The 13,590-nt window shown below is 46.7% G+C and overlaps 1 protein-coding gene across 2 annotated transcripts in view; it reads right to left on the bottom strand.

The window, feature by feature from the left end:
- Positions 1-13,590, bottom strand: part of LOC140389482 (leucine-rich repeat-containing protein 31-like) — a 223,064-nt gene that overhangs the window by 69,716 nt on the left and 139,758 nt on the right. For both annotated transcript variants that reach the window (XM_072473615.1, XM_072473614.1), the window contains 2 exons: positions 12,117-12,281; positions 4,295-4,462 (listed from right to left, as the gene is read on the bottom strand). In XM_072473615.1, the coding sequence (XP_072329716.1) occupies positions 4,295-4,462; positions 12,117-12,281 (333 nt within the window). The remainder of the gene's footprint in view (positions 1-4,294; positions 4,463-12,116; positions 12,282-13,590) is intronic.

Here is a 13,590-nt window from a genome sequence, read left to right on the forward strand (position 1 = left end):
CTAAATCTTTCTGCAGCCTCCCCACCTCCTCCATACTACCTGCCCCTCCACCTATCTTTGTATCATCGGCAAACTTAGCCAGAATGCCCCCAGTCCCGTCATCTAGATCGTTAATATATAAAGAGAACAGCTGTGGCCCCAACACTGAACCCTGCGGGACACCACTCGTCACCGGTTGCCATTCCGAAAAATAACCTTTTATCCCAACTCTCTGCTCGTTCCGCCACCCCTGGAATCAGCCTGGTAAATCTTCGCTGCACTCCCTCGTGATCAAGAACATACTTCCTCAGAGAAGGAGAACTAAACTGCACACAATACTCCAAGTGTGGCCTCACCAAGGACCTGCACAATTGCAGCAACACATCCCTGCTTCTATATAGGGCAGCACGGTAGCCTTGTGGATAGCACAATTGCTTCACAGCTCCAGGGTATATCCAAATTATACTGCATCTGCCATTGATTTGCCCACTCAGCAAAGGTTTATACCAACAAAAAGGAAGGACGGTAGAAAGAGGGAAAATCGACCGTGGATATCGAAGGAAATAGGAGAGCGTATCAAATTGAAGGAAAAAGCATACAAAGTGGCAAAGATTAGTGGGAGATAGAGGACTGGGAAATCTTTAGGGGGCAACAGAAAGCTACTAAAAAAACTATAAAGAGTAAGATAGATTATGAGAGTAAACTTGCTCAGAATATAAAAACAGTAAAAGTTTCTACAAATATATAAAAAAAAAGAGTGGCTTAGGTAAATATTGGTCCTTTAGAGGATGAGAAGGGAGATTTAATAATGGGAGATGAGGAAATGGTTGAGGAACTGAACAGGTTTTTTGGGTCGGGCTTCACAGTGGAAGACATAAATAACATGCCAGCGACTGATGGAAGTGAGGCAATGACAGGTGAGAACCTTGAGATGTTTGTTATCGCTAAGGAGTTAGTGATGGGCAAGCTAATGGGGCTAAAGGTAGACAGGTCTCCTGGCCCTGATGGAATGCATCCCAGAGTGCTAAAAGAGACGGCTAGGGAAATTGCAAATGCACTAGTGATAATTTACCAAAATTCACTAGACTCTAGGGTGGTCCCGGCGGATTGGAAATTAGCAAATGAGACACCACTGTTTAAAAAAGGAGGTAGGCAGAAAGCGGGTAATTATAGGCCAGTGAGCTTAACTTCGGTAGTAGGGAAGATGCTGGAATCTATCATCAAGGAAGAAATAGCGAGGCATCGGGATGGAAATTGTCCCATTGGGCAGACGCAGCATGGGCTCATAAAGGGCAGGTCGTACCTAACAAATTTAGTTGAATTTTTTGAGGACATGACCTGTGCGGTAGATAATGGGGAGCCAATGGATGTGGTATATCTGGATTTCCAGAGAGCCTTTGACAAGGTGCCACACAAAAGGTTGCTGCATAAGATAAAGATGCATGGCATTAAGGGGAAAGTAGTAGCATGGATAGAGGATTGGTTAATAATAGAAAGAAAAGAGTGGGGATTAATGGGTGTTTCTCTGGTTGGCAATCAGTAGTTAGTGGTGTCCCTCAGAGATCAGTGTTGGGCCCACAATTGCCCACAATTTACATAGATGATTTGGAGTTGGGACCAAAAGCAATGTGACCAAGTTTGCAGACGACACTAAGACCACACGAAGATGTGTGGTAAAGCAAAAAGTGTAGAGGATACCGGAAGTCTGCAGAGGGATTTGGATAGGTTAAGTGAATAGGCTAGGGTCTGGCAGATGGAATACAATGTTGACAAATATGAGGTTATCCATTTTGGTAAGAATAACAGCAAAAGGGATTATTATTTAAATGATAAAATACTAAAACATGCTGCTGTGCAGAGAGACCTGGGTGTGCTAGTGCATGAGTCGCAAAAAGTTGGTTTACCGGTGCAATAGGTGATTAAGAAGGCAAATGGAATTTGTCCTTCGTTGCTCGAGGGATGGAGTTTAATACTAGGGAGGTTGTGCTGCAATTGTATAAGGTGTTAGTGAGGCCACACCTGGAGTATTGTGTTCAGTTTTGGTCTCCTTACCTGGGAAAGGACATACTGGCATTGGAGGGTGTGCAGAGGAGATTCACTAGGTTAATCCCAGAGCTGAAGGGGTTGGATTACGAGGAGAGGTTGAGTAGACTGGGACTGTACTCGTTGGAATTTAGAAGGATGAGGGGGGATCTTATAGAAACATATAAAATTATGAAGGGAATAGATAGGATAGATGCGGGCAGGTTGTTTCCACTGGCGGGTGAAAGCAGAACTAGGGGGCACAGCCTCAAAATAAGGGGAAGTAGATTTAGGACTGAGTTTAGGAGGAACTTCTTCACCCAAAGGGTTGTGAATCTATGGAATTCCTTGCCCAGTGAAGCAGTTGAGGCTCCTTCATTAAATGTGTCTAAGATAAAGATAGATATTTTTTTAAAGAATAAAGGGATTAAGGGTTATGGTGTTCGGGCCGGAAAGTGGAGCTGAGTCCACAAAAGATCAGCCATGATCTCATTGAATGGTGGAGCAGGCTCGAGGGGCCAGATGGCCTACTCCTGCTCCTAGTTCACATGTTCTTAATGTTCACCCAACCTGTCCAGATCTTGCTGTAGGATCCCTGCATCCTCGTCACAGTTCATCCTTCTACCCAACTTGGTTCATCTGCAAACTTTGAGATGTTACATTTTGTTCCCTCATCCAAAACATTAATATATATTGTGAATAGCTGGGGTCCCAGCACCGATCCCTGTGGTACCCCACTAGTCACTGCCTGCCAATTTGAAAAGGACCCATTAATCCCTACTCTTTGCTTCCTCTCTGCCAACCAGTTTTCTATCCACCTTAATACATTTCCCCCAATCCCAAGCGCTTTAATTTTGCACAATAATATCTTATGCAGGACTTTGTCAAACGCCTTCTGAAAGTCCAAATATGCCACATCGCCTGGCTCCCCCTTGTCAACAGAGAATAGTGATAAATAGTTGTTTTCAGATTGAAGGTTTGTAGTGGATTTCCCCAGGGGTCAGTGTTGGGTCTCTTGCTCTTCCTGATGTTTATTAATGACCCAGACTGTGGTGTTTGGGGCATGAGTTCAAAATTTGCAGATGATACAAAGATTGGAAGCATCGTCAATTGTGATGAGGATGGTCATGAACTTCAACAGGACATAGACGTGTTGGTGGATTAGGTAGACAAAGGGCAGATGAAGTTCAATGCAGAGAAGTGTGAGGTGATTCATCTTTGAAGGAAGAATATGGAGAGATTGTCTAAAATAAATGGAGAAACTCTCAAGGAGGTGCAGGAACGAAGGGACCTCAGTGTATCTGTACATAAATCATTGAAGGTGGCGGGACAGGCTGAGAGAGCTAATTAGACACTAATTAGGCCTCAGCTGGAGACTGTGTCCAGTTCTGGGCAACATAATTGAGGAAAGATGTGACGACGTTGGAGAGAGGATTCACAAGTATGATTTCAGGGATAAAAAGCTGTATCTATGAAGATAGATTGGTGAGATTGGGATGGTTTTCCTTGTAGAAAAGATTGAGAGGAGAAATGATTGAGGTGTTCAAGATCCTGAGAGGTATGGACAGAGTAAATAGAGAGAAACGTCCCTTCAGCATCAAGAACAAGAGGACAGCCATTCAAAATAATAGGCAAAAGGAGTAGAAATTATGTGAGGAAAAATGTTTTCACACAGAGTGTGGTCGGAGTCTGGAACAAACTTTCTGACTGGGATTGGAGGCGGAGCAACCGAGATACAGTTATCTGAAAATCAGTAATGTGCAAGGTTATGTGGATAAGGCAAGGGAGAGGGATTAGGTAGAAAGCTCTTGCAGTCAGCTAGTGCAGACTTGATCCTAGATTCTTTACGCAAAGAGTAGTGAGGCCGTGGAATGCCCTACCTGCTACAGTAGTGAACTCGCCAACATTGAGGGCATTTAAAAGTTTATTGGATAAACATATGGATGATAATGGCATAGTGTAGGTTAGATGGCTTTTGTTTCGGTGCAACATCGTGGGCCGAAGGGCCTGTACTGCGCTGTATCGTTCTATGTTCTATTCTGATACCTCATGACTTACGTATTTTAAGGGCTCCTGGTCATCCTGCCACCTTCTACCTGCCGTGAACTTCAGTTGATCCCAAACGTCGTAGAAACATAGAACCTCTATTACCGCAGATTTCCACCTGAACAGGCAGTTCCCTTCATCTCAAGGACAATTATTTTACTTTTTGATCTAAATAATAACTCCAATTTTTGAAAAAGAAGAAAGAAAAATCAGATACTTCCTGTATGAAAAAAAGCAATTTGCTTACCTAATTCCACAATCGATTCTTTGGTTAGGTTACAGTTGTTGACAATAAGGCTTCTTAATCTTGGTAAGAAGCGGAGTCGTGAAATCAGGTGCCTCACAGACATTCCCAAATTCCTATTCAAGGCTAAATTCAGCACTTGTAGACTGGGGAGCAAGGGGATAATCTGGGCTGCAAGGAAAAACAGCAATGGCTTCATTAAACGACAGCTGCTTCTTCATCATGTCAGGAACATACGTTTATCAAACGGGTGGAAACCCATTAAATACAAGTTTCTCCCAGATTCCATATTACAGCTAAATTGAGCTCCGAAAGCATAATTGCCATTCTCAATATCTTCTGGATGTTTCTGGCCAGTTTCATGCTCTCCCTGTTTAGATCATTCAACTGCCCCATCCCAAATGTTCCTTGGTGTCGGAATGAGTTTTTCAACTATTGGTGTGCGTGCCTCTAAATTATTTAATTAAGCTGGGGTAAGGTTAATGAAGACCATTTGTCTGGAAGAGTTAAGGGAAGGAAGGAGTGGACCGGTTCAGACAGGTAGATGTGGTGACCGCCAGGAGAGGCAGGCAGGTAAGGCACGAGCCCCCTATGGCCGTCCCCCTCTCACACAGGTATGCCGTTTTCGATACTGTTGGGGGGGGGGGGGGTAAGGGGGGGGGGGGGGGGGGGGGGATAGCCTCAGCAGTATAAATAGCGGCAGCCAGGCCTGTGGCACCACAACTGGTTCTGCTGCAGAGCAGGGTCGGGCTAAGTCCAGGCGAATGGTAGGAGTAGGAGACTCGATATTCGGGGTCACAGACAGGCATTTCTGTGGCCGCAAATGGGATTCAGGGATGGTGTGTTTCCTCTCTGGTGCCAGGGACCTGGATGTCTCTCAATGGCTACAGGGCATCCGAAAGAGGAGGGTAAACAGATAGATGTCATTGTCCATATTGGTACTAATGACACGGCAGGAAGAGGGAAAAGGTCCTGCAAAGACAATTCAGGGAGTTAGGTCAGGAGCAAAAAAGCAGGACCTCTAGGGTAGTAATCTCACGATTACTCCCTGTGCCACGTGGGAACAGGGAGATAGTACAGTTGAACACGTGGCTAAATAACTGGTGTAGGAGGGAGAAGCTTTAGATATATGGATTACTGGGATGTCTTCTGGGGAAGGTGGGCACTGTACAAGGAGGACGAATTGCGCCTGAACTGGAGGGTCACCGATATCCTGTGCGGGAGGTATGCGAGTGTTGTTTCAGGAGGGTGGTGCGGGGGGACCCGGGGGGGGGGGGGGGGAGACGACACCGGAACAGCAGGCCAGTGAGTGTAGGGACTGGGGGGAAAGTGAGACTGAGATAAACAAAGTGCAGAGTAAGAGCAGACAGAGGGAAGCCGCAGGGCTCAGTGGGACTGTAGGTCTGGAGGGCGCTTGCTTCAATGCAAGTAATATAACAGGTAAAACAGACAAACTGAGAGCCTGGATTACTGCATGGAACTACGATGTAATTGCAATTATGGAGACATGGCTCGAGGAGGGACAGGATTGGCAGCTTCACATTCCGGGATATCGTTGTTTTAGACGGGACAGAAGGTGAAACAAAAGAGGTGGGGGAGTGGCATTGCTGATCACAGCGGTGTTGAGGGAGGACACATTGGAGGGACCTTGTAGTGAGGCATTATGGGTGGAGCTGAGGAATAAGGGGAAATCACAATGTTGGGAGTGTTGAGACTGGGGAGCAGCTGTGTAGTCAGATACTGAAAAGGTGTGAAAAAAGCAGGGTGGTTGTGATGGGCGATTTAAACTTCCCTCTTATTAGAACAAAGAAAAGTACAGCACAGGAACAGGCCCTTCGGCCCTTCAAGCCTGTGCCGATCATGATGCCCTAACTAAAAACAAAACCTTCTGCCCTTACTCGGTCCGTATCCCTCTATTTCCTCCCTATTCATGGACCCATCCAGATGCCTCTTAAATGTTGCTAATGTGCTGCTTCCACCACATCCTCTGGCAGCGCGTTCCAGGTACCCACCACTCTCTGTGTGAAAAACGTACCCCGCACACCTCCCTTAAACTTTCCCCATCTCACCCTGAACCTGTGCCCCCTTGTAATTGACACTTCCACCCTTGGAAAAAGCCTCTGACTATCCACCCTGTCGATGCCTCTCATAATTTTGTAGACCTCTATCAGGTCTCCCCTCAGCCTCCGTCTTTCCAGTGAAAACAATCCTAGTTTATGCAACCTCTCCTCATAGCCAACACCCTCGAGACCAGGCAACATCCTGGTGACCCTTCTTTGCACTCTCGACAAAGCTTCCACATCCTTCTGATAATGTGGTGACCAGAATTTTTTTAATAACAATAATCTTTATTAGTGTCACAAGTAGGCTTACAGTAACACTGCAATGAAGTTACTGTGAAAATCCCCTAGTCACCACACTCCCAGTACACAGAGGGAGAATTCAGAATGTCCAAATCACCTAACAAGGATGTCTTTCGGGACAATATAAAACCAAGGTTTTACACAGCTGCAACATGATTTCCCAACTCTTGTACTCAATACCCCATATTGTCTGGGAATCCCTTACAGCCAGGGGCTCGGATGGAGAGCAATTTGTTAGATGTGTCCAGGAGGGCTTTTTGACACAGTGGGCGCGATTCTCCGCTCCCGCGACTAAGTGCCCACGCCTTCGTGAACGGCGTCGAGGTTCACGACGGCGCGAAACAGCCCCGATCTCGACCGATTCAGGGACCGAAAATGGGCTAGGATCGGGGCCACGAGAAACGCGGGGGGCGTGTCGCGAAACCAGCGTCGTCAGCGCGCGGCGGGCATTGGCACCGCATAAAAGCGGCGCCGCATCATCTGCTGCGTAACTGGCGTCACCCGCGCATGCGTGGTTGCCGTCCTCCCCGAGGCTGCCCCACAAGAAGATGTCGGATGGATCTTGCGGGGCGCGGAGGAAAGGAGGTCCTCCTTCAGAGAGGCCGGCCCGCCGATCGGTGGGCACCGATCGCGGGCCAGACCCCTTTTGAGTCCTACCCCGGTGAAAGAACCCCCCTCACCCCCCCCACAGGCCGCCCCCCCCAGCGTTCCCGCGCTGTTCCCGCCGGCAGCGACCAGGTGTGGATGGCGCCGGCGGGAAGCCGTCGTTTTGGGAAGGCCGCTCGGCCCATCCGGGCTGGAGAATAGCGGGTGTAGCGGAGAATCGCCATTTTGGGTGTCCCGGGCGATTCTCCGGCCTGCGCCGCACAGAACTCGACGGGGCCATTGTCGCTGCTTGGGTGAATCGCGGGAGGGCGTCGGACTGGCGTCGCGGGGAAAATGGCGCACCAGGTGATTCTCCCAACCGGCGCGGGAGCGGAGAATCGCGCCCAGTATGTTGACAATCCAACCAAGGAGGGGGTCATACTCGACTTAGTATTGGGGAATGAGCCGGTGATTGATGTTTCAGTGGGGGAGCATTTTGGCTTAGCGACCAGAATTCCATAAGATTTCAAATAGTCATGGATAAGGACAAGAGTGGCCCGCGGGTCAGGGTGCTTAATTGGGCGAGGGCCAATTACATCCAAATTAGCCAGGAACTGGGGAATGTGGATTGCGAGCGGCTATCTGAGGGCAAATCCACATCTGACATGTGGGAGGCTTTTATGGGCCAGTTGATTGAGGTACAGGACAGGGATGTCCGCAAAAATAAAGGCTAGAAATGGCAGGATTCAGAAACCATGGAAATTGTAAACTTCGTCAAAAGGAAAAAGGAAGCAAACGGTCTCGGCATCTAAACACTGACAAAGCCCCGAGGACAGTGAAGGTAGGAAGTTAAACGTGGAATTAGGAGGCTAAAAGCGACCACGGAATGTCTTCAGCAAACATAGTCAAGGACAATCCCAAGGCTTTTTATGCATATATTCGGAACAAGCGGGTCGGAAGAGAAAGAGTCGGCCCACTCAAGGACAATGGAGGGAAGTTATGCGTGGAACCTCAGAAAGTGGATGAAATCCTTAATGAGTACTTTGTATCCGAATTCATCAGGGAGAAGGACATGACGGATGCTGAGGTCAGGGATAGATGTGTGTACGATCTTGAGAACGTTAATATATCAAAGGAGGAAGTGTTGAGAATCGTAAATTGCATTAAGGTAGACAAGTCCCCGGGGCCGGATGGAATCTTTTCCCAGGTTTCTGCGGGAGGCAAGGAGAGAAATAGTCGGGGCCTTAACAGATATCTTCACAGCCTCTTTGACCACAGGCGAGATTCCATAGGACTGGAGAATAACCAATGTTGTTCCCTTGTTTAAGAAAGGAAGCAAGGATAATCCAGCAAATTATAGGCCGGTGAACTTGAGATCAGTGGTGAGGAAGCTTTTGGAAAAGATACTGAGGGACAGGATATATGTGCATTTGGAGGAAAATGGGTCAGTTAGTGACGGGCAGCATGGTTTTGTATGGGGAAGGTCATGTCTCACCAACTTGATTGAGTTTTTTGAAGAGGTGACAAAGAAAATTGAAGGGAGAGGGGCTGTGGATGTAGTTTATACGGACTTTAATAATAAATAATAATAATAATAATAATAATAATAATAATAATAATAATCGCTTATTGTCACAAGTAGGCTTCAATGAAGTTACTATGAAAAGGCCCAAGTCGCCCAGTTCCGGCACCTGTTCGGGGAGGCCGGTACGGGAATGGGACCCGCGCTGCTGGCATTGTTCTGCATTACAAGCCAGCTGTTTAGCCCACTGTGCTAAACCAGCCCCATGAGGCGTTTGACAAGGTTCACACGGCAGACTGGTACAAAAACTAAAATCACATGTGATTCGGGGTGGGCTGGCTAGATGGATACAGAACTGGCTTGGTTATAGAAGACAGAGAGTAGCAGTGGAAGGGTGTTTTTCTGAATGGAGATCTGTAGCTAGTGGTGTTCCGCAGGGATCAGTGCTGGGACCTCTGTTGTTTGTAGTAAATACAAATGATCTGGAGGAAAATCTGGGTGGTTTGATTAGTAAGTTTGCAGATGCCACTAAGATTAGAACATAAGAACTAGGAGCAGGAGTAGGCCATCTGGCCCCTCGAGCCTGCTCCACCATTCAATGAGATCATGGCTGATCTTTTGTGGACTCAGCTCCACTTTCCGGCCCGAACACCAGAACCCTTAATCCCTTTATTCTTAAAAACTATCTATCTTTATCTTAAAAACATTTAATGAAGGAGCCTCTACTGCTTCACTGGGCAAGAAATTCCATAGATTCACAACCCTTTGGGTGAAGAAGTTCCTCCAAAACTCAGTCCTAAATCTACTTCTCCTTATTTTGAGGCTATGCCCCCAAGTTCTGCTTTCACCCGCCAGTGGAAACAACCTGCCCGCATCTATCCTATCTATTCCCTTCATAATCTTATATGTTTCTATAAGATCCCTCCTCATCCTTCTAAATTCCAACGAGTACAGTCCCAGTCTACTCAACCTCTCCTTGTAATCCAACCCCTTCAGCTCTGGGATTAACCTAGTGAATCTCCTCTGCACACCCTCCAGTGCCAGTACGCCCTTTCTCAAGTAAGGAGACCAAAACTGAACACAATACTCCAGGTGTGGCCTCACTAACACCTTATACAATTGCAGCAGAACCTCCCTAGTCTTAAACTCCATCCCTCTAGCAATGAAGGACACAATTCCATTTGCCTTCTTAATCACCTGTTGCACCTGTAAACCAACTTTTTGTGACTCATGCACTAGCACACCCAGGTCTCTCTGCACAGCAGCATGTTTTAATATTTTATCATTTAAATAATAATCCCTTGGTGGAGTTGTTGATAGTGCCGAGGATTGTCAGAGGATACAACCTCCATCGTTCTAATGAGAACAGTCAGAGTCTATTCAGCCCCTCCACATAGCTAACACCCTCCAGATATCCTGGTAAACCTCCTCTGCACCCTCACCAAAGCCTCTCCAAAGCCTCCACATCCTTCCGGTAGTGTGGCGACCAGAATTGTGCGCAATATTCCAAATGCGGCCTTACCAACTGTCGCATAATTTGCCAATTTTTATACTCGATGCCCCATCCAATGAAGGCAAGCATTCCGTACGCTTTCTTGACTACCTTGTCCACTTTTGTTGCCACTTTCGAAGATCTGTGGACCTGTACACCCAGATCTCTCTGACTTTCTATATTCCTAAGGGTTTTGCCATTTACTGTATATTTCCCCTCTATGTTACACCTACCAAAATGCATTACCTCATATTTGCCCGGATTAAATTCCATTTGCCATTTCTCTGCCCAAGTCTCCAACCTATCGATGTCCTGCTGTATCCTCTGACAATCCTCAACACTATCTGCCACTCCACCCACCTTGGTGTCATCCGCGACCTTACTAATCAGACCGGCTACATTGTCTTCCAAATCGTTTATGTACAAACAACAGAGGCCCCGGCACAGATCCCTGCGGAACACCACTAGTCACAACCTTCCATTCAGAAAAAACACCCGTCTACTGCTACCCTTTGCCTTCTGTGACCGAGTCAGTTCTGTATCCATCTTACCACCTCACCTCTGATCCCGTGCGACTTCACCTTTGTCCCAGTCAGCCATGAGGCACCTTGTCAAAGGCTTTACTGAAGTCCATGTAAACAAAATCCACTGCCCTCCCCACATCAATTATCTTTGTCACCTCCTGAAAAAACTCGATCAAGTTAGCGAGGCACGACCTCCCCTTCACAAACCATGCTGTCTATCGCTGATGAGTAAATTTGTTTCCAAACGGGTATAAATCCTATAAGACTAAATATTAAATGGACTGCTGTCTCCTTGCAGCCATCGCCAATGTAATTGCAGGAGAAAACCAAATTTCCAAATGGGTATAAATCCGATAAAGATTCATTTTAACCGTGCAACTGTAAAGTTCTGTACTTTGTTTTCTTTTCTTGTTACTAAATGATTTATCTATAATTTTTTTAATCCCCAAAGTGTTCCTATACTTCTTGCTGCTGCCATCTAGCAACGGCCTGAAAGACTGGTTTCTCTCTGCAAGTTGGTTTGTTCAGCTCTGAATATCTGCCACAGTCTTAACAGTTGGATTGGTCAGAATATCAGCATAATTCTTTCTAAATGGATCACTTACCTTGAATTAAACGCACATGGAACCATTAGGAATTCATTTCATAGTCACTGTACTTAATTGTTCGCTCAATTTAAGGGCTAGGCACTGGGACAGCCTTTCTGTCAGCACGGTAGCACAAGTGGCTAGCACTGCGACTTCACAGCTCCAGGGTCCTAGGTTCGATTCCCCGCTGGGTCACTGTCTGTGCGGAGTCTGCACGTCCTCCCCGTGTCTGCGTGGGTTTCCTCCGGGTGCTCCGGTTTCCTCCCACAGTCCAAAGATATGGTTAGGTGGATTGGCCATGCTAAATTGCCCTTAGTGTCCAAAAGGTTAGGAGGGGTTATTGGGTTACGGGGATAGGGTGGAAGTGAGGACTTAAGTGGGTCGGTGCAGACTCGATGGGCCGAATGGCCTCCTTCTGCACTGTATGTGCTATGTTTCTAGCCCAATGGATCCATGGTGATGTAGACAAATTTAATCTCAATCCTTGTCCACAAAGGCGACCCAACAGAAGGAAAATAAGGGGAAATTGTTAAAATACAGTGAGGACAACCTTCTGCGATGAGAAGTGCCCCCACCCCTGGGTCAGCAATGTAGACCTTGGAAATTAAATTGCAAGATGTTCCATTTTCTGCCACTAACTTTCTTGATGAACACAAATTCTCACTCCTCCGAACACTTTACTCTCAAAGATGTGTTGAGTTTCTCAAGGGTTAAGAATAATAACAGAATGGTTTAATTTGAATTTTACTCACTCAGAGCACAAACGTCATCTTCAGTCAATGAGCACTGATGAACATCAAACACTTGGAGTTGTTTAAAGTTCAATAAATGGACTGCTGTCTCCTCGAAACCACCTCCAATGTCATTGCAGGAGAAAACCAATTTCTTCATCCCAGGTACATGTTCCAGGGCATCACCTGAAGATGTCAAAACAAAAAAATCGATTGAGGGCACCTCAATTGGATAAATTGGAGAAGACCATGCTAAACCCCTTATACTCCACTGCTGAAGGTGAAGACCTGAAGTCATCTTTCCTGTTTTAGCTTTATTCACAAAGTGAAGCACTACATATAGTTCCTACGTCTACAACCCACCACTAGTGTTCAGCAGTGTCTCTTTATGCTCTTTTGAAATTCAAATAACTAACTGGGCAGTGCGGTAGCACAGTGGTTAGAACAAGGAACAAAAGAACAAAGAAAATTACAGCACAGGAACAGGCCCTTCGGCCCTCCCAGCCTGCGCCGGTCCAGATCCTTTATCTAAGCCTGTCTTCTATTTTCCAAGGATCTACTTCCCTCTGTTCCCCCCCGTTCATATATCTGTCTAGATGCATCTTAAATGATGCTATCGTGCCCGCCTCTACCACCTCCGCTGGCAAAGCGTTCCAGGCACCCACCACCCTCTGCGTAAAAAACTTTCCACGCACATCTCCCTTAAACTTTCCCCCTCTCACCTTGAAATCGTGACCCCTTGTAATTGACACCCCCACTCTTGGAAAAAGCTTGTTGCTATCCACCCTGTCCATACCTTTCATAATTTTGTCGACCTCAATCAGGTCCCCCCTCAACCTCCGTCTTTCCAACGAAAACAATCCTAATCTACTCAACCTTTCTTCATAGCTAGCACCCTCCATACCAGGCAACATCCTGGTGAACCTCCTCTGCACCCTCTCTAAAGCCTCCACATCCTTCTGGTAATGTGGCGACCAGAACTGCACGCAGTATTCCAAATGTGGCCTAACCAAAGCCCTATACAACTGTAACATGACCTGCCGACTCTTGTACTCAATACCCCGTCCGATGAAGGCAAGCATGCTGTATGTCTTCTTGACCACTCTATCGACCTGCGATGCCACCTTCAGGGTACAATGGACCTGAACTCCCAGATCTCTCTGTACGTCAATTTTCCCCAGGACTCTTCCATTGACCGTATAGTCCGCTCTTGAATTAGATCTTCCAAAATGCATCACCTCGCATTTGCCTGGATTGAACTCCATCTGCCATTTCCATTAGTCATTATACCCGACTATCTGCCCCTCTTCCACGGCTACATTTGTGTCTGGCTTTCCCTGAAGAAGGAGCGTACAGAACCTACTGAAATGCTGGACACCTTACACCACCAGTGGACATCAGAGGGGCTAGGAGTTCATCATGAGCCCCGGGAGTGTCATTTTAATTTAATAAGTCTGCTTATTAAAGCAGATTCAAAATGTGTCTGGGCAGAGGG

Source organism: Scyliorhinus torazame, chromosome 14 (genome assembly GCF_047496885.1).
Source record: "Scyliorhinus torazame isolate Kashiwa2021f chromosome 14, sScyTor2.1, whole genome shotgun sequence".
NCBI lineage: Eukaryota > Metazoa > Chordata > Chondrichthyes > Carcharhiniformes > Scyliorhinidae > Scyliorhinus > Scyliorhinus torazame.